We start from the raw sequence: 20,277 nt of genomic DNA, 5'->3' as shown, positions 1-20,277 counted from the left end.
AGCCCTACAGTAAAGGTCCCCTTGCCTTCCCCATCCATGGTATGTGGTATGCCAGGAGCATAGGTAACAGGTGATGTTCAACAGATTCAGGCCAGCTGAGAGAGGGAACTGGGACATCCCTGCCACAAGTGGGGACATCTCAGAAGCTGTGATGCCCTGGCCTGCACTAGATGCACATCGAAGCAGGTATGTGCCAGGAATATCGTGGAATAGGTAGACAGGATCATCAAGGACCTTGAGCTTGCTGAATTTGAAGATATAGTACCTGAAGATGTAACTGTTTTTTCCCCAGAAGATAGGGTGATTAATGCAGGCTGTAAAATTCCTGCTTGTGGCAGCCTGCCTCAGCATCTGCTGTACCTGAGAAACAGCAGCCCTTTTGCTGGGTTTCTGTCCTGATCCAAAAAAAAAAAGTGCTAGTCACCAAACTGCTGTAGATGGGCGGCATGACAGCTCAGCCAGGGAAGTCCTTGGTGACCATGGCTGTGGAGGAGATCAGTGAGGCCATATACTTTCTGCTAAACTTCCCATCTGAGCTGTCCAAGGCAGAACTGCTTCTCTGTAGAGGCAGAGCATGGCCGAACGCAGCAGAACCGTATGCTGTACCATCCCGTCTGCACTGTCACCACATAGTTTCCTGGTCCATCCATGTTCCCCCCATATATTCTCACTTTGTACATGGGTTTGTCTGCCTGCTCTCCAGACTCCTGGAAACTCTCACTCTTCATCTTCTTTCCCTGAAATCACATTCCCCATGTCTTCTCAGCTGCTCTCCATGGAGGAGCTGCTGTAGCACTGAGCGGCAACCCAGCTGCGTCAGCCAGTCCATGTAGGATTTTTATTCTTCTCTTGTAAAAAAGCTGCTTATATGAAAGAATTCAGGGTCTTCCCAGGACTCTTTGCTGTCTGGCTGTAACTGGAGGACAGGAGTGCAATTTGCTCCTCTTTAGGAGCCTGGCTTCCTACCCTGGCTCCTCCACCCAGTCCGCCCCAAACTTGGGGCTGCTGGAAGGAGAAGGGATGGAGGAAATGGCTTTCCCACCGGACACTGCATCCAGAGCACAGATGTGTAATGAAATGAAAAAAATACTTTATGTTGCCAAGCAATTGCAGAACTGCTCTGGCCTTGCCTAGCAAGGCTGCTGAGGAGGAGCAAAGCCCCCCCAGGTCAGCCTATGCTCAGCGTACTCCCAAGCTTTTCTTCTTCTCTGAGAGGCTGAAGAAAAGAGAGGGAACATTTTCAGTGAGACCAGATCTCCATCATGAGACAGTATGCACTCCTCTAACTGAAACATAAAGTGCATTAATTTTTTCCAGCCTCTTCATTATCCCTTGTTTGCTGGTGCCAACTCAAACTAAGCATAGCCAGTCTCACAGTACCAAGGGAGAGAGACAGCCCTGCGTACAGGGGTCATCTTGAATCCCATAGAGCCCCTTCAGATTCAATGCCACCAGAGCCCTCTTCAGGCAAAGGCTTGAAGCAGGTTAGTTGGAGAGAGCTAGGAAACAGAAGCACAGATCACAATGTGTCAGATGGGTATCATGATCATAATGTGTAAGATCATGACATGTAAGAGCCCTGGCTTGGCTCTTGCAGACACTTGGAAACAATGAGCTCCTCTGCTTGTGGCTGCTCAAAGGGAAAAAAAAAAAAAGAAATTAAAAAAGTTTGTGGAGGGTTATCGAATACAAAGACACCACCTCTTGGTCAGGACATCCTTAAGCCACAAATTGTCTGAAGCTGGGAAAGACCTAGGGGCAGGCTTCACTAGGTGCGTGTCCTGTTCTTTATTCTTGTCCATGGATATTTCCAAATGATTGCTATCAGAAAGGCCAGTCTTAGAGTACAAAACCAGATTGTGATATTATTCCTTACCCAGCACAGATAAGAGATGTCTCTGTGTAGACTGCAGCGTGGAGGGTGTTGTGTTTTTCGCACCAGGGCAGGCGCCGATGGGCTCTACCATGAGAGCCTACTGAGGCCCTGGACAGTCCAGTTTACAAGGACGTCTCTGGAGTGTTTGGTGGAGGCATTCGCAAAGGGAAAGTCAGAGAAATGGCAGTCAGGATGTGTGACACGGTGGTTGCACTCTCTGTGTCATGTTGGATATGCATGGTACTCCTCGTGCTGCCAGTACTTCTCCTGCAAAAGCCTTCACTGGAGCTGGGCTTTCACGATGCTCCTGGGAGTTGTCCAAAGCCAGACTGGTGTGAACAGCGAGGGGATCTGCCTGGGGGTGGAAGGTGGCTGCCACTGCATGGGCAGCCTAAAGACAGCCCAGTTCTGGCACAGTTGGAAAACAGCAATTGTGACTTGAAGACAAATTTCTACAGAAGGCGATGTTTTTCTGTGCTGTTCCAGGCTTCAACTGAAAAAGTATAAATATTCTCTGTGGAAATGTCTGATTAGAATATAATCACCATTTTCATACTTCACACTTCTGGTGCTTTTTGAGGCTCTCAGCTACAGTAAATGATAATTGGTTTCTTCGTGTCAGAATAAAATATCTGAGTATGTGTGTACATAAGTATGTATACACATAAATAAAAACATTCTTTGTTTTCATCTACATGCTTCAGTGGGAAAAAAAATTCGTTATGAGCTCTCTTTATTGCTCTCTAATAGCTATTCAGGTGACAATCTGTCTGAAACCAGCATAGTGGAATTGTATCACTTCCACTGCAGTTATTTCTAATTGGCAAATCAAGGACAAGGGAAGTCAGGGGAAGAATGGATAAAGACTGTGCTCCCATTATTAACATGCAGTCTTAAAATTGCACTGTGTTGAATGAAATGTACTGCCACTAGCCAAGCTCACAGTGCCTTTTTGAGGGATTGAGGGCATTATTCTACAGAGGTGGGTTTTTCTTTTTGCGTTTTGAGAAGCTGAGTAGTGATTTTAGAAAGAGGTATAATATAAAAATAGGAACCAATGGGTATTAGATGTTCTTAAACAACGTTTATGCATTTGGGGACTTAAAATCTATTAAAAGTTTAGTGGGACTTCATGGATAACAGGACCAGGGAAAGCACAGAACTGTGGTAGCCACAAATGAATAAACTTTATACTATTAGATTAAAACACACAAAGGTGTTAGGATATGTTTTTACTGCTGTGTGTGTTCTGCACGTTTCATGCAAAGTAAATAATATTAGCACCTAAACTTCATAAATACCTCAATGAACTAAGTCTAGCATCCATTCAGAGGTGTTTTGGCTTGTTTTAGTCCAAAGACTGCAGCTGAGCAGTAGAGGACTTCGGGAATTGAATCTTCTTACAAACTTCCAGCACAGTTTAACTCACCTGGAAGATTTGACTGTTCAGAAAGACACTGCTTTTGATGCACGTCTGAATTCCTTAAGGTTTATCTTTGATACTTGGCAACACGTCTTTGTTGCCCAACTCTCTTCTCCTGATCCAGCTTTTCTGCTGTTACAATGTTGTTGAAGGACTTTGATCGGTTGAAGTAGAGAAGTAGCTGACTTTTAAAAGATTCTTAGCCAATGTCTTCCTTGTCCACCAACTTGTTGTTCTCATAGACCCCAGTCACAGATAAGATCCCTATATGCTGTTTGTGACATGGAGAAAGAAGAATATATATCCTGATCCATCTCACCCACGTTTAACTGTTTAAAAGCTAGTTGTGTAGTCTAAGCTACTCAGTTGCCTGCCTTAAGTTGAACTGCATGGTGGATGCACCTGTCTCCTCCTTCATCTAAGGAATGTAGAATACACCTTAGACTAGGTCGGTGTTTTTCAGCCTGGGATCTGTGGACGCTCATTGTCCAGGAGCTATTTTAAAGTATCTGTGAACAGTATAAGAAAAATAAGTTCTCATAAGCTGAACGATAATCTGATTTTGAGAAATTTGTGAAGGGGTCTTCACTTCAAATGGAAAATTTCCAAGTGCTCGGAGATCAGAAAAGTTTGAAAAACACAATAGTAGATATTTAAGTTTTAGGTGGCTCCAAGAGTCCTACTGTACAAAATTATGATTCCTTATATTCCAGTATCTTTAAGGGGCACCAGCTGAGGTTAGACTGCTGTGGCAGCAGGAGCCACACACAAGTGTTGTAATGCCTCTCTCCTCATAAGATTATATCTCAGTTAGGCTACTCCAGTTGTAGAAGGTGAGAACAAAGATAGATAGCACAGAAATAACTTGTCAAGCTGGTCAGTAAAAGAAGGAAGATAATATTTCATAGCTTCTCTAACCTAGCCCCATGAAGTGCTCACTGTGAGCTTCATACATCTGACTGAGGCACCTCAGTACAGAAACTGCAGACTAATTTAGGCTGGAAGGAACCTTTGGAGGACTCTAGTGCCACGTCCTGCTTAAGGCAGGCCTAGTTTCAAAGTTGGATCCGGTTGCTCAGGACTGTGCCCAGTTGAGGATGAAGAATGGAGGCTCCACAATGTCTTGTGGTCCTTGTTCCAGTGCTGGGTGCTCCTGTTCTGCATCGTGGCTGCGCGGGATGAGCTTAAAGGTACATTTTGCTGTTCACAATAGCACAGATAGATAGTTTGAAATCAAAATACTGTTACAGAGCCACAGCTCACTGTGTGCTGTTTTGTAGGGTGCATGCAGAAGGGAAGCAGGCAGCTTGGTGGGGGCTGTGCAGCTTGCAGCCACACACTCAGCCAGCTGGTGCTGCAGGGACCTACGGGGTGCAGCTCTCCTTCTTGCCCCTCTGCTCCCTGACCATAATTCCAGGAGTACTTTATATGCATTTCTGCAGGGGAAAATTAAGGAACTTGGGTTATTGCAGCTATATGCATAAGCATAAGCAAAAGTATGAGTACCTCATTGGTTGTGTGTCCAGTATTTTTTGTTTTACATAAAGCTCCTGAATGGACCCATCAAGAGCAGCCTTATTCACAGCAAACTTTTTTTTCATTTGATGTAGCTTAAGCTTCAGCCAGCACTAAGGGCAATGGCCAGATACCGCAGCCACATGGAGACCCAACTCGCAATCTCTTCTAGGAAAGATGACCAAAGTGGCATGCTAATATAGTAGCTTGTGCTGCCTTTTCTGCACCTAGGCAGCCAAGTCATGCCCGAGTCAACCAGGGAGAGCACAGAGCTAATGTTTCATTTGGGTCTCACTGCCGTTAAACTCCACCGAAGAGGAGCAATATAATGAGCACAACAGCGAGCCAGTGTTTGCTACATGAAAAATCATTAGCTGTGATGCTCAGCAAAGTAGTCTTCATGCTGTGACCAGACCCCAAAGTAAACAGAAATAGATGAAGCAGGCTCCTTGTGGCTCAGGTTTTGGAAGTGGGAGAGCGTTGCAAAGTGCTACTAATGGAGTCTGCAAGCGGCAAAAGTAATATTTCAGAACCATTTTGATGTCTACCCTGGCAGTTTGATCCTGCAGATCAAGGGATCAATTTGCAATGTGGGTTATAAGCAGGCTTAACGTGAAGCAACATGCTTTTTGTGCTGCCGTGGAAGACAATTTTCTGCCCTGGCGTTGGGATGCGTGTGCTCGCCGTGGCTGCAGCAGCAGGTGAGCTGTAGGGACCTGGGACTCGTCGCTGGCAGGCTCGTGGCATCCCAGCGGTCAGAGCTTTGCAGCGTCAGGCCTTGCTAGGGTAAAAGCTATGACCTGGGGCCCCACTCAGTTGGTCCGCGTTTTTGGGTAAAGTGAACATGAGTGATGGTTGCAAAGCGGGGAGGGTGGAGGTGAATGCGACCAGGCTGGGGAAGGGTTGCTGCTGCCCTTCTGGAGATTACTGTCAGCTCAGGTCTGCGGACAGAGCTGTAACCAAAGTGCTTTTGTTCAAGGGAGCCGGGTAACCCTAAGCAGCCCAACAGTAAGTAGGTGCTGCCTTTGCTGTTTTCAGTTGAAGTAGGTTTAGGGAGTGCTTACGCAAGCAGCTTCGCCAGCAGATCGGGAGGATTTTTCTTTAAGTACCTTGTGAATCTTTAATTATTATAAATAATCCAAACCTCGGAGTTCACTGTAGATAGAGAAAAGATGCTTTTCGTATAGAAGATCCAGCTGGGAAACTCCTGGCTGTATTTCCGTCTTTCATGCCGCCAACATGAGGCCCTTTGTAACGTGGAAGGCATAACGCATAGGCATGCAAATCTGTCCACAGTACTCCTAACCAAGACCATGTGGATGTTCTTCAAATGTGGACTTAAAAAAAAAAAAAAAAAAAGCCTTTGGCAAAAAGCTACTGCTGTGGCTGGTTGCAGAGACAGGCTGAAATCCTGGCTCTGGTGAAGATGGTGTGAGTTGTGCTGTTATCTCAGGGAGGGCATGACTTCATGTTTGAAATCCAACCAAGCCTTAAATGAGGATTAGATAGTCCGGGAGCAGTGTTAGTTAATGTTGCTGCTCATAAAAGTAGGAGTGCAGCTCTGTTTTTAGATGGTGGTGTGCGTAACGGGAAGAAAACCTGTTACACCACTCTGCCAATTGCTGCCTGCCTGCGTCAGGCACGTTTTTATTTCCATCCCTTTCCAGTCATTCCCCACTGACCCCACAGCCTCCATCTTCTAGCCCGTGGCATTGGTGTGATAGTTGAGGGGTTGAGTTCCTGGCTGCTGGGAGCGCGTTCAAGTCCTCTGGAACTACGCACGCAGTGTATGTCCTCACAAGGAAATTCAGTGGTCTCTGTTAACCCAAAATCTAACAGTGAATATGAGCCCCGGTCACATAGCTTTGGAAGCTGAAAGAGAGAGTGCAGATGGCGAGCCACCAAGGTAATTTGATGGTCTTGGAGGGTTTCATGGATAGACCAAACAGCTGCGGCACAGTTACCACCCTGAACACTGCCTCCAAAGACAGTGCTTCCAAATTTAAAAGCACAGCTCCAGCTCAGCTGCTTTTCCTGTCCTGAAGGGAAATGTTTCATGAGTTGGCTAGACTTGAAGGAGTGGTGTTCAACGGATGACGGTGCCTACCACTATTCAGATGAGCAGCTGTTAGTAGGTTATTAATCTTGGAGAGCCTTTAGACAGTGCTTTAGCTCCACACGTATCAGAATTTCAAAACAGTTTTTTAACTGAGGTTGAATTCTGTCTGTGACAATCAGTTATCAGCGGTTTTGTTGATGATAGCTTCAGAGCCACAGCAATTGCTCTGGCTTTAAACCTTTGCACTTGATTTGAGTTACAAAGTATTCATTATTTTAAAGTACAAGCAGACTCCACTGAAGAGGGGATTTTAACAGTGCCATGGAAAATAAGCAGATGGCAGTGTGAGTGGCAAAAATATGACAGAGCTGCACTGGTCCCTAACCATCTGTTTTGGACCTTTTTTAACATTTTAAACTTGCACACATTCAGTCTCTCTCCAGCAGACTTGGTGCTGCAAGGGGGAGCATCTTGGACAGTGCCATGCTACAGCCCAGCAGATTTGGATTTCTTACCTTCGTAAAAGGAGCAGACCCTTCTTCCTCTCTAAAATGGACAACATCTAGCTTCCAGACTTCACTTACTTTCTCTGGGCTGCCTGTAGGCAATAAGTAAAGTGATAGGCAGATGTCTACGGAAACGTAACATCGTTCTTGTTTTTAGTAGGACCAAGAAAGCAGGTTTTGCATTAGGGATATCTGCCTCCAACCATTCTGGCCATTAGTTCTCAGCACTTGCTCTTGGCTAACCTCAAGTCTGCTAAAGCACAGCCATAAAGTGCAGAACAGAGTATTTTTCCCAGGAACAGAAATGTCTAAGGAGAGCTCTCTGCCGGGTTTGAGATCCTCCTGGCAGAGGAGCGTCCCTCTGCCTTGGTGCCGGCTGGTGACACAGCTGGCTCTGGGCATCAGGACAGTCAGGACCCTTTCCAGGGCAAAACAGGGGCAAAATCTCAAGCTAAGGTAGAGATCCTTGGGGAAACCTGACGGTTTGTTAAAACACTATTGTTAAAAATCCTTTCCAAGCTTAGAAAAGGAGAACGATTGCAGCAAAGACATCTGAGCTCTTTGAAAACATTGTCAGTTTGCTTTAGAGATCTAACAAGGCATAAAATACCTCGTGTGTATATGTGTGTCTGTACATAGTTATAAGCATTCGCGTTAAATAATAGGCACGCACAGCACATACATTTACTCCCTATCTATTTGCATGTTCTAGTTTTAAGCTAATTAACTATTCTTTTTGATGAGCTGAGCAATTTGCTGCGAAGAGGACAGCCTGAGTCACATTAAATTGTATCCGTCTATGAAAATCTATGAAAGAGCTCAGCTTCCTTCCCTCACATTCTCCATCAGCATTTGATGAGAGGATATCTATAATTACAGCTAACAAAAACCACAGTCATGATGTGCTGGAGTTAAGGAGACTGGAAACAGCTCAGTGGAACAGGCGTGCTGTCAGCTCAGAAATTGCTCTATCACGCTCCTGCCTCTCTCTGCATAAATAATTCTGTTTCAGAACTGCCTCTTTTGGTTAAAACGATAGCTGACACCTTCCCCCCTCCCCATCCCCTGCCTTTCCCAAACTGGAATGGCGTTAGTCTGAAGAACAGTCCATGGATAATTTTCTCTGAAGAGTTTTTGCATGAAAAATAGACCAAAATTCTGTTGAACTATTTCCATTATTTTATTTTTATGGCTTTGACAGAGACGGTAATAGGAAAATAAGATCAAGATGATTTTGGTATGTTACTGGCAGTAAAAACAAAACCTGACCAATCTCCAAGTACCTTAGGGTCAAATCCTGCAGGTAATTTCTATACGACTGGCATATAAAGGCCAGCACGTTCTTTCCGTTCCAAAAGGGCTAACGATTATTGTTGCTACTGTTTTTAGGCACTCTCCTTTTATGAGTCTGTAATAATCTTTGCATTATACTATTACAACATAATCAGGTCCTTGTCATGCTGCCAAGATGGATCAGGTAACATCAGCGTACTGAGGAATTTTAGTACTAACCTTCTTATGATGGATCTAGATTTATACCACACTAGTAACAAACCACTTCAGCTTTGTGCCTCTGCAGGAGCACAGGCCTTGACCATACATGAGCTGATGATACACGTCTTTGGCTACAGCTCCAACTAAGGCTGGGAGTTCAGGTGTGAGAGCTTCTCTCTAGTTTCTATAAGCGTTTGCAAGATGTGGTTTTAAATCCATATTCTATTGCTCTTTTTATTAACTTTTGGAGACAGTAAGATGACAAGGCCGTTATGCAGCCACTCTGGTTGCTGTTGTTTAATTTTGCAGCAATTGAAACAGCAGTCTCAGTGCGCTGAGAAGTGGAAATTTCCATTTTAGAAATGTTTCTGAACTAAGAGTACCTGGACACTTGCGATTGCAGCTCATCCTCCCTATGTTATCCTTTATGTTTTAAATATAGCCTCCTGCCAAACCCTTTCTTTAATATTTTATCTTCTGTTGGTGATAAAGTCAAATCAATATCTATTGTAGCCAGGAATGATGCACTATTTAAAACAGTTTGTGTTGGGATTGCTGGAGAAGCGGAGCATAAATTTTTCATTGGAAAAGCCTCAAGTTTGTGCAAATGCAATTAGAGCGTGCATGTATCATTCTCCTTGAACTATGGCAGCACAGAGAAATCACTGCTTTGCATTGACATGAAGCTTGCCTTATTCTAGCATCTCCAATATGTCAAATGTTAAACTGTGTACGCTCCTTGCACAGTAAGAGGATGAGAACTTTTACCTGTTACCTCATATTTCTGTAGGTCTTGTGGTGTGGTTTGTGCACTTCAGTTCCACTCTTATTTGGCATTTTTAAGTGGCCACTACCAATGGAATGAATGTAGTAGTAGCAGCATAAAAGCTAATAGTCACGTGGATATTACTGTTACTGGTATGGCGCTACATAGACAGGAATCTGCCCAAAGTCATGTCCTCTATGAGGACAAAACGTGGCAGAAGGAATGCCAAAAAAAAAGTTTATTGTCCTAAATGTATTGTTTTAAATGTATCTTTTTAAATTATCCCCTTCTCCCGCCATCCTGAGAAGTGGCCTGTTCAGGAGGGAAAATCATGCATTAAAGGGATGATATGTAAATACCACACCTTATCTGGAGACTTTGCCCGGATGCTCTCAGGCAGGGTTTCCTTGGCCTCATTAGAGAGAAAGCAAACCTACAGATTTAGCAGTGAAAATGCTTTTTCTGTTTCTGCTCCAGGACGTAGCCTCTCTTCACAGAGGTTTCTAAAATAACTTAGTTGGTCAAGATGGCGTTGTGTCAGGGTTTCCAATGATAGAAGGGTTTTTGCTGAGCTCCATCAGTGCAAACGTTGTCCCTGCCCAAACAGGAAAGGCTGCCCGAGCTGCCTTGTCCCAAGGGCGACGGACGGAATGGCACATCCCTTCCCATGCGCTTAGAAATGTTTTGTCACCAGTTGGTCTGCTTGTTGGTGCTGGTTATAAATAAAACATTGCACCTTTGCTAGATGCATATATCAAAATGATTCCAAAGGTAGTGTGTTTACTGCTTTAATATGAATTTTCCTGTCCTCCAGTCCTCTCTCGATGTGATCTGTGAATAATTCACGTACCCAAATTAAAAGGCAACCCTCTTCAAGGAGAGTTGTTGACCAAGTATGGAGATTAGAAATACCTTTTTCCACTGCAGTGGAAATAAAAAGTTCCCAGGCAGAACTCTTTTTTCCTTTCTTTTTTTCTCTATATGTGTTTTTTAACTCATTATCATGTAATCTAACTTGTCTACTCAATTCTCGCTGCTGTTATTACAATCAGATGATGGCATTCACAGTTGCTTTAATCGGCACTTAGAAACAAAGATATAACATAGAGCATATAATATATAACAAATATATAACACATAGTACAATCCACCTTGCTGTCTGTGAGAGTTGTGCAACTTTTGAATGAAACCTGTAAACAGTTATCAGATAATCACAGAATCACAGAATCCTTTAGGTTGGAAGGGACCTCTGGAGATCATCTAGTCCAACCTCCCTGCTCAAGCAGGGTCACCTAGAGCATATTGCCCAGGATCACATCCAGACGGCTTTTGAATATCTCCAGGGAAGGAGACTCCACCACCTCTCTGGGCAACCTGTTCCAACGCTCTGTCACCCTCACAGTGAAGAAGTTTTTTCTCAGGTTCAGATGGAACTTCCTGTGGTTCAGTTTCTGCCCGTTGCCTCTTGTCCTGTTGCTGGGCACCACGGAGAAGAGGCTGGCCTCATCCTCTTGACACTCCCCCTTCAGATACTTGTACACGTTGATGAGATCGCCTCTCAGCCTTCTCTTCTCCAGGCTGAACAGGCCCAGCTCTTGCAGTCTTTCTTCATAGGAGAGATGCTCCAGCCCTCTAATCATCTTGGTAGCCCTCCGCTGGACTCTCTCCAGCAGTGCCATGTCTCTCTTGGACTGGGGAGCCCAGAACTGGACACAGTACTCCAGGTGAGGCCTCACCAGGGCTGAGTAGAGGGGCAGGATCACCTCCCTCGACCTGCTGGCAACACTCTGCCTAATGCACCCTAGGATCCCATTCGCCTTCTTGGCCACAAGGGCACACTGCTGGCTCATGCTCAACTTGTTGTCCACCAGCACTCCCAGGTCCTTCTCGGCAGAGCTACTTTCCAACAGGTCAGTCCCCAGCCTGTACTGGTGCAGGGGATTATTCCTGCCTAGGTGCAGGACCTTGCACTTGCCTTTGTTGAACTTCATGAGGTTCCTCTCCGCCCACCTCTCCAGCCTCTCCAGGTCCCTCTGAAGGGCAGCACAGTCTTCTGGTGTGTTAGCCTCTCCCCCCAGTTTAGTATCCTCAGCAAACTTGCTGAGGGTGCACTCTGTCCCTTCCTCCAGGTCATTGATGAATATATTGAACAAGACTGGGCCCAGGACTGACCCCTGGGGGACACCGCTAGCCACAGGCCTCCAACTTGACTCTGCGCCATTCACCACAACCCTCTGAGCTCGGCCATCCAGCCAGTTCTCAAGCCACCTCACCGTCCACTCATCTAGCCCACACTTCCTGAGCTTACCTAGGAGGATGTGATGGGAGACAGTGTCAAAAGCCTTGCTGAAGTCCAGAAAGACAACATCCACTGCTCTGCCCTCATCTACCCAGCCAGTCATTCCGTCATAGAAGGCTATCAGATTGGTCAAGCATGATTTCCCTTTGGTGAATCCATGCTGACTACTCCTGATCACCTTCTTGTCCTCCAGATGCTTAGTGATGACCTTCAGGAGGAGCTGTTCCATCACCTTTCCAGGGATGGAGGTGAGGCTGACAGGCCTGTAGTTTCCTGGCTCCTCCTTCTTGCCCTTTTTGAAGACTGGGGTGACATTGGCTTTCTTCCAGTCCTCAGGCACCTCTCCTGATCTCCAGGACCTTTCCAAGATGATGGAGAGTGGCCTAGCGATAACATCCGCCAGCTCCCTCAGCACTCGTGGGTGCATCCCATCGGGGCCCATGGATTTGTGGATGTCAAGTTTGGACAAAAGATCTCTAACCTGATCCTCCTCCACCAAGGGAGAGTCTTCCTTTCTCCAGCCTTCCTCTCTTGCCTCCAAAGTCTGGAATTCCTCAGGACTGGCCTTAGCAGTGAAGACGGAAGCAAAGGCAGCATTCAATAACTCTGCCTTCTCTGTATCCTTTGTCACCAGGGCACCCGCCCCATTCAGCAGCGGGCCCACGTTTTCCCTAGTCTTCCTTTTGCTATTGATGTATTTGAAGAAGGCCTTCTTGTTGTCCTTGACATCCCTTGCCAGATTTCATTCCAACTGGGCCTTAGCCTTCCTTGTCGCATCCCTGCACGCTCTGACAACGTCCCTGTATTCCTCCCAAGTGGCCTGTCCCCTTTTCCACATTCTGTACACTTCCTTCTTCTGCTGGAGTTTTGTCAGGAGTTCCTTGCTCATCCATGCAGGTCTCCTGCCCGCTTTGCTGGAATGACTGGGAAATGTGTATTTACTAAAACTTGGATTTAACAGGCTCACAGCGATATCTCTTTCTCTCTCACTGCTACATTGCGAGGACCTTATCATGGGAATAAAGGCACTACTGCTAAGTCCCCCAGGCTGAGGACATAACTGATGCTTAAATAATAGGCAGGTATTGTATTATCTCTCTCTTTAAGAGTGATTTGAATCAGTTGCTCCAAAAATACTGTGGGTTTACATCTCCTTGCGTTAGCCATTCGCATGAAAACCCTTACCTTGGTGCCTCAAAGCGGGGATATTTCAGCTTGGAGACGTTGGGCAGCTCTGAACCATCTCAGCTTTGCTCGCTGGAGTTTGGTACCCCTTGTCCCGGGCATGCTGGGCAAGGACGGCCATGGCTGTTGGGGCACAGGAGCAATGGCGCTTTTGGTGTGGGCGATCGCGCGATGGGTGTCCTCTCGCGCAGCAAAAGCACGGCCCAACTGGGAAGGAGACAGGCAAAGGTCAGAAACTGCTTCAGACGTGTGGCCAGAAATGTACATGTAAAAGCATCGTTTCTTCTGAGAAAAGGAATAATTTGGAAAGATGCCGTATCTCAGAGCTGTACGAGGGAGCATATGGAGAAATGATTACTTCTTTGCCTTTTTTAGTGTTTCTCAATTGCTTTATTTAGGTCTTTGTTCTGATACCTTCCTTATTATTTTAGCTGCCCTGGGTAATTGTGTTTTTCCCTTAACTATGAAGTTGCTTTTAAAAGGAGGGGGGAAGATAAGGCAAAGCAGTTAAATGGGAAATCTATTGCTAATTAAGGTACGTTTTTGCTAATCACCTTAGAAATGAAGTTGTCAGCTGAAAAAGCTTGGAGTTTATGTAATGAAAGTTAGGAGGGCTTTTCCCTCCCCGTTTCTTTCTGTCACAATACATTCCAAGATTAAAAGTTTACCTTGCAGACTAATCTTGACACCATTAGACATCATGTCTCTTTGCATTAACTGCAGGCAGGCTGTGGCTGTTCTAGGATACATTTCAGTCTGAATAGTTAAAATTTGGCCAAGTTATAAGCAGCTAAAGTCAGGATCTTTTAATGGGAGCTGTCAGCGTTCACTGCGGATGTCACTCCTAGCCCCAGCTAGAACACCGCGTTCAGGACCCACGACAGTCGCCGTCCCTTTTTACTTTTTTTATTGTTATCATTAGCGATGTCGTTGCGATGAAAAGGAAGCACAGCATTGTATAATGGCACGGGAGGCAATGGGATGTTTTTCCGTGTTTTTCCGTGATGTTTTTCTGCTCGTTTTGCAGGGACATGGGCCTCAGTCCCATGGGACTCAGCGGGCTGCAAAAGGGTGAAGGACAAGTCCTAGTTTTGCCACGGAGCTAACAAAAGTCCTTCTCCCTTTTTCTGACATGACTTGTCTTTGTGCAAAAAGCAGATGGCAAGCCTGAGTTCCTTGGTAAAACTTGCAGCCGCGGGAGGAGAAGTACTACAGAGGAGTTAGATGCTGTGCGTTATTCTAACATCCCGGGGAAACAGCCCCTTTATTAGCGTTTTCTGATGAAAATATACTAGTAATTAGTATACTAGTAATAGTTAATAATTTTATCTTCTGTTTCACTGCCAGAGTGGAAGGGGTAGGAAAAGGCAGGAGACATCGGTGCTCGGGAGCGGAAGGTAGGAGGACGGACGATCAACCTGGTGTTGCACTGGACGGGACTCCGTGGGTGTTCAGCGCCCTCCTGGGTGCTGGATCCTCCTCTGTTACCTTTTTCTGCCTGGCTGGCTCCTTTGAAGTTAGGCAGGTTGACAAAAATCATTCTGCTTAGCACTTCTTGAGGGTAATTGGTGCTTTTGTCAGCCAGGAGCAAAGCAAATTGGTAGCTGCAGTATATTTTTGAGGGCAAAGGAGATCGTGGAAAGTAGTTGCTCTGAACTGCTTAACACTTTGGAAACTTCCTGTGGCTACTGTAACGAGCTGGTCAAGTTAAATTGGCGTCTTGTCTGCTCTCTTTATTATATGCACAAAAGAACATCTGTACACTGCGTTTGGAAAGTAGCCTTCCGCTCTCTCCATTACTGTGAGCACAGTAATCACCAAGGGCATGTACTTCCCTGAGGCAAATTCCAGGGTGCTCCATCTCTTGGCTTGCTCTCAGTCGTACGCTGGCAACGCTCACGAACGCCCCGGTTACTTGCTTCCTGGCTGCCGCTGGAAATGAAGGAGTGTGAAGCAGTCCCATTGCAGCAAGAGCGATGTAGAAAAAACTCCTATAGTTTGCAAACAGCGGCCTGAAGGACGATGGCAGGGCAGATGCAGCCATCTTGGCTAGAAGGAGGAGGGAATATGTTGCTCTTGCATCTTGCTGAGTACTTGCACGCTTACGCTGGCACGCCGGGACACGCGCATACGTATTGCAGGACGTCGAATCTTCGTTCGGTTACGCACGATGCACGTCCCTGGGATGCCTGCCGTTTCGTGGATGCGTTAGGGCACCAGTGAAAGCGTCATGCTCCCGGAGAGGGTTTGGAAAGCAAAGCTAAGCTAACCCCTCGCATAGAGCCGGGTGATGTAATCTTGGGTCATCTTAGGCTAACCAGAATTTCCCCTGAAGTGTGGCAAATGCCTCTAGGAGGTGGATTGCTGGTTGCATTTCAGCTGTACTCACAGATTTCACTGCTTGAGAGGAATTGCAGGTTTTCCCTATTGAAGCCGGATGACAATCACATTTTGCCCACAAAATAATTGCAAAGGAATTACGCCCCAGCTTTTTGTGAAACACATCAAAGATCTCTAGGTGAAGGTTTTTTTTGTTTCCCTGCAATTTCTTCAATAGAACTTACTGTTAACAGGTTTTTTATAAATTCAAGTGTCTTTGTGTATGTTTGATTACTCCTGTGTTTAGACTGATGGAGAAGAAGTTATTGAGTCACCGTCATTTACTGGAGGGGAATGCTTCTATTTTTAGTTCTGTGTCTCGTTATGGGTGGATGAATGGCAAGCTAATAGTTGCACTGCAATTTGATTCTTTCTGTCAGGAAATAACCAGGAAGCTTGGTACTTGTTCTTCATATTTAATCTGCTCTCTTACATACACTATCATGAGTCTTGAAATATGCATTTACATGCTGTCCATTTGTATTTTAGAAAGTGGATCTCATTGTTTATAACAAGCAACATAAAAGATTCTACTATGTTAAACAGGCAAAACATGAATACATTTGAAAATACCTTGTTTTTCTCGTTGGTCTTAATATTGAGCTGCTCTTGATTACCCATCTTCCAAGAAATGGAGACATTTCTCCAAGGAATTAGTAGAAAAGCCATGCTGGACTGATTATCCCATTAACATAACAAGTTACAGTAAATAGATACCTTAAGGGATTGTAGGTTTACTGGGTATGACTTTTTTTTTCCACAATTAGTGGGGAAAATCTTATCATGAAGCCCATCTCTTCATTAAGGATTTTTAGTGGGACAGAAGGCCACTTGAAACAGACATAAATGAGGGTTGCTGCCCCAAAAAATTCTCAACAACGCAAACAAATCTGCTGTAAAGGTCTGAGTGCCCAGGCAGTACTGTTATTGCAGTTCGGGAAATTATTACCAGTCAGCTCAGTGGAGGTGACGGCCTGGGTGTGTGCATGGGAGCACCTGAGTGTGATCTTTGGCTACGGCATGTGAACAAAAATGATTGAGGTGCTGAGGTTGACCAATAACACTGCTTGGCAGCTGAGGTGCTATTACTGACCTTCTCCTCTCGAGCACTTGCTCCATTGGCAGAGCAATCTTTTGCATGGCAGTTGAGCCCAACGTGCTCGTCTTCGCCGGGAGCTGAGGGCACCTGCTGGCTGCTCAGCTGATGGGTGATAACTGCTCAGGTTTACTGGCTTGGTGGCATTGGAGGTGTGCCTCTGTCTGGCATCACTTAAAATGCACGTTCAGGGCATTGGGAAGGCAGTGATTTTCAGCTTAGTTGGAAAAAATTATATGTAGTCCACTGAGCCCTTGTAGTTGCAGTGGCTCATAGCTCATTCACGTTGGAGCCAAGAAAACAAAGTCTGGGGCCTTTCTCAGTGACGTTCACTGTGAGGTGAAAGCTACCTGGCGCTTCATACATACAAGGGAAAGCTCCTGGGCTGCAGTCTCTGTCCTATCGCATTGGACCGTTTTGGTGGAACCGTTCGTACGTGTTTCTGCTTGCCAGTGGGAACAAAAAGTAATTGCTGGGTCACGCGGGAATAAGTGACTTCTTCCTTGGGTTATATTTTACATATCTGTACAAGGAGGACAGCAATACCATGTGCGACTTGACTATTTCCCATATAATAGTTTCCTTTACTCTCGTTTTTGCCAGGAGAAATTGTTATAAATGCCTTGTAAAGGCAGTTAGATTTTTTTCTTTATAATGGCAATTTAGGATTTGTTTAGGAGTTAGAACTATGTTTTTTCCTAGCGTAGTTGTCTTTTCTAAATTAAATTTGTATTGATCTCTCTGGACCTGGTTTGTGGATAAGTATATAATCAATGCTTTTGCACAAAACCCAGCACACTTCCTCTCTCAGTTTATCACAGCGTGTGTATTTACAGATACTTTGTACAGATATTCTAGAAATCTAAGAAAGATGTCTAGTATAAGTATATGAGTTATATAGTATATGAGTTATTTAAATGAAACATGGAAAGGTAATGTCCCAAGCCTTACCAATACAGGAAAGCTTGCTGGGAAATGGCATTTTAACTAAAAGTGAAGACTTTCAAGTTTGTAGAAGTAACTATTTTGGCCTCATACTAGGACAGAATCCTCCAAACTCTCCCAAAACAGAGCAAAATTCCCCCCAAATTCCTACAAAAACAGAGATGGTGGTAGGGAGCTTTCAGACTACAACACCTGCAGTTTTATTCAGCCTTTTGGCTGGTGGTGAGCCAGCCAGACATCCAACTGCTTTGGGAGCACCCACTGGCAATGGACAAAGTCCCTGTTTCATCAAGACATTAATAAACTAAAGAACTGATTGGGCAAGAAACATGGGCATTTGCTGTCAAAATATTGCCTTGGGAATATTCCTTCAAAAAAATCTATGTTTTTAGAACTACCTTATTTACTCATTGTTTGCTTTGTCAGCGTTGTAGCCTGCTGCAAAATTTCAAGCAAATCTCTTGGAGTAAGCTAGCTAGGATCACGCCTGAATGAGGCTGAGTAGGAAGGACATGCCTGTCGTGTATGAGTTCAACTCTGGCTTCTTTCTGGAGGTCCGACATTATATCTGAAGTGTTCGGAAAGGTCTAATGGCAGAACAGGGATAAAATTTGATTTTTTTTGTCGTGTTTATGCACCACCTAATAAAATGGGACCCTGATTTTAGGAGGCGGGTTCCTATAAACTATGGTAATGTACGTCATAACAGTATGAATATCATGTTCGTAGCAAGGAAATAATTTTACCTGCTATACCATCTATTACTTGTTTTACCTATGCTTTGAAAATGCGTGCACAATGCGTTTTGTGTGCTAAATCAATCATTTTATAAAATAAGATGGGCAGTAGTTATAGAGCCTACGATGGCTAGCTGTCAGTAATATCTTTTATTTAATGCGTCTTGTCCATGTAATTTTGACATTATTTGCACAGGAAGGAGGAGAGGTGGTTTCTGAGTGGTGGGTCTCACCCATTGCTAAACATATAACATGTTCTCGGGAGGCCTGAAACGCCGAATACCTTCACAGGTGCTGTTCTCGGGTTTGCCCTTCTTCTGCAGCGAGGCTCATGGACAGTGTGGCTCATGGTAGTGCTGGGAGAGCGTATTGAACAGGGTCAATAAAATTTAGGGAACACAGATGGACTAAAAGGTGGTGGGTCTGGAAAAGATCCCAGAAACTATGGGTGTTATAACAACTGTGCAAAGTGATAGCGTTAACAGCAGACTGCAAAATAGGCGAAACTGGGATTATTAGGCTTACTTGGCATATGTATTTATACCAATTGCCTCTTGTGCCTGGAGTCCTGGATACAGGTCTTTATTAATTTAAAATAAATAATTTCTTGGTGAAGGCAAGCAGTGAGTGAAGAAATCAGGTATGGTGCGTCTTTATGTGAATTCCATTTCTGTGAGATAACAAGATCTGAAATTATTTTATTAACTTGTAAACTGTGATTTAAGGAAATTTTAAACAGCATGTGAAAGAAAAATAATGAACAAATGTTTTCAAGGGGGAGAAATCTGTCCCTGCCATATGTTTCACTGAGTCATCCCTTATGCAGAGTGAGATCTTGCAATTGTTTCAAATATTCCATTTGTTAATCCTTTTTATTTAGTAGAAACATCCCTGTAAACTCAGCACCTAATCTGCGAAACATTAATAGCATATGCTGGATATAGTCCTGATCCCATTAAAGTCAACCTGTGTTTTGCTGTGAGCACTAGTTAAATTTTCCTCATATGTGACTTGCTGTCATGCGTGGCCAGAGTAAAGGCAATCTGGCCCCTCGGTGCTGAGCACCGCCGTTATTTGCACGGTTGGAGCCTAAGACAGTACTGCCCGTTTCCATGTTCAGTGCTCGCCAAACATGTTACAGAAACCTCAAAACCCACCACCTCCTTGCCTTTAATTTGTACGTGGACCCTCTCTACTCGTGTCAGAGCCTTAGCGATGCACTGATGCCTGTGCTCTCCTGTTGCCTTCCAGGTGTGGCTGTGCGGCGGTAGCATGGAGGTCCTACCGTGTTCGAGAGTGGCTCACATCGAACGCAAGAAAAAGCCCTACAACAACAACATTGGTTTCTACACCAAGCGCAACGCCCTGCGAGTTGCTGAGGTGTGGATGGACGATTACAAATCCCACGTCTACATTGCGTGGAACCTGCCACTGGAGGTACAGCCTTTGTGCCTTTCTCCTGGCCTTCGCTTCTTTGGGTTAAGAGCTTAAATTACAGAGCATTTAGTGCCCCTGTGTGAAAGAGAGCCTGAAATATCAGTCAGATGGTCAGATGCTCAGCTGGGGAAATCAGCACAGCTCTCTCGGCTTGGATGGAGATGCTGCCAAAGGCTACAGACTTGGGTGGAATTCCTATGGTTTGCCTCAGCAAACTCACGTCTGTTGTGCAATTTTTAAAAATTCAACCTGTATTACAGAGCGTTTATCTCCCCGTTCAGTGTTTACACAGCGTGAGTTTATGTCATTACGCTGCTCTGCAGATGGAGTCTTTCTGTAAAATCAGTGGACAGAAAATTGCTAACAATGCTGATATTAATAAATGAGTTTCTTTCCTGCAGCTCTGGTAGGTATATGTCGTGTGCAGGCCTGTGGCAACAGCCAACTCCGTTTTTATGACTAGCACCGTGTTGTTGCTCTCCAGAACTCATTGCAGACAGCGTGTCCTGCAAAATGCATGGTCTGAGTTCCCAGGCCGTTCACATCCCAGAGCTTGGAGT

General features: G+C 44.9%; 1 protein-coding gene across 1 annotated transcript in view; it reads left to right on the top strand.

Annotated features, from left to right (window-relative positions):
• Positions 1–20,277, top strand: part of GALNT17 (polypeptide N-acetylgalactosaminyltransferase 17) — a 223,771-nt gene that overhangs the window by 183,968 nt on the left and 19,526 nt on the right. The window contains exon 7 of the mRNA XM_009678155.2: positions 19,532–19,717. Within this exon, the coding sequence (XP_009676450.1) occupies positions 19,532–19,717 (186 nt within the window). The remainder of the gene's footprint in view (positions 1–19,531; positions 19,718–20,277) is intronic.

Source organism: Struthio camelus, chromosome 16, assembly GCF_040807025.1.
Source record: "Struthio camelus isolate bStrCam1 chromosome 16, bStrCam1.hap1, whole genome shotgun sequence".
Classification (NCBI taxonomy): domain Eukaryota; kingdom Metazoa; phylum Chordata; class Aves; order Struthioniformes; family Struthionidae; genus Struthio; species Struthio camelus.
This window is presented reverse-complemented; position numbering and strand designations above follow the sequence as displayed.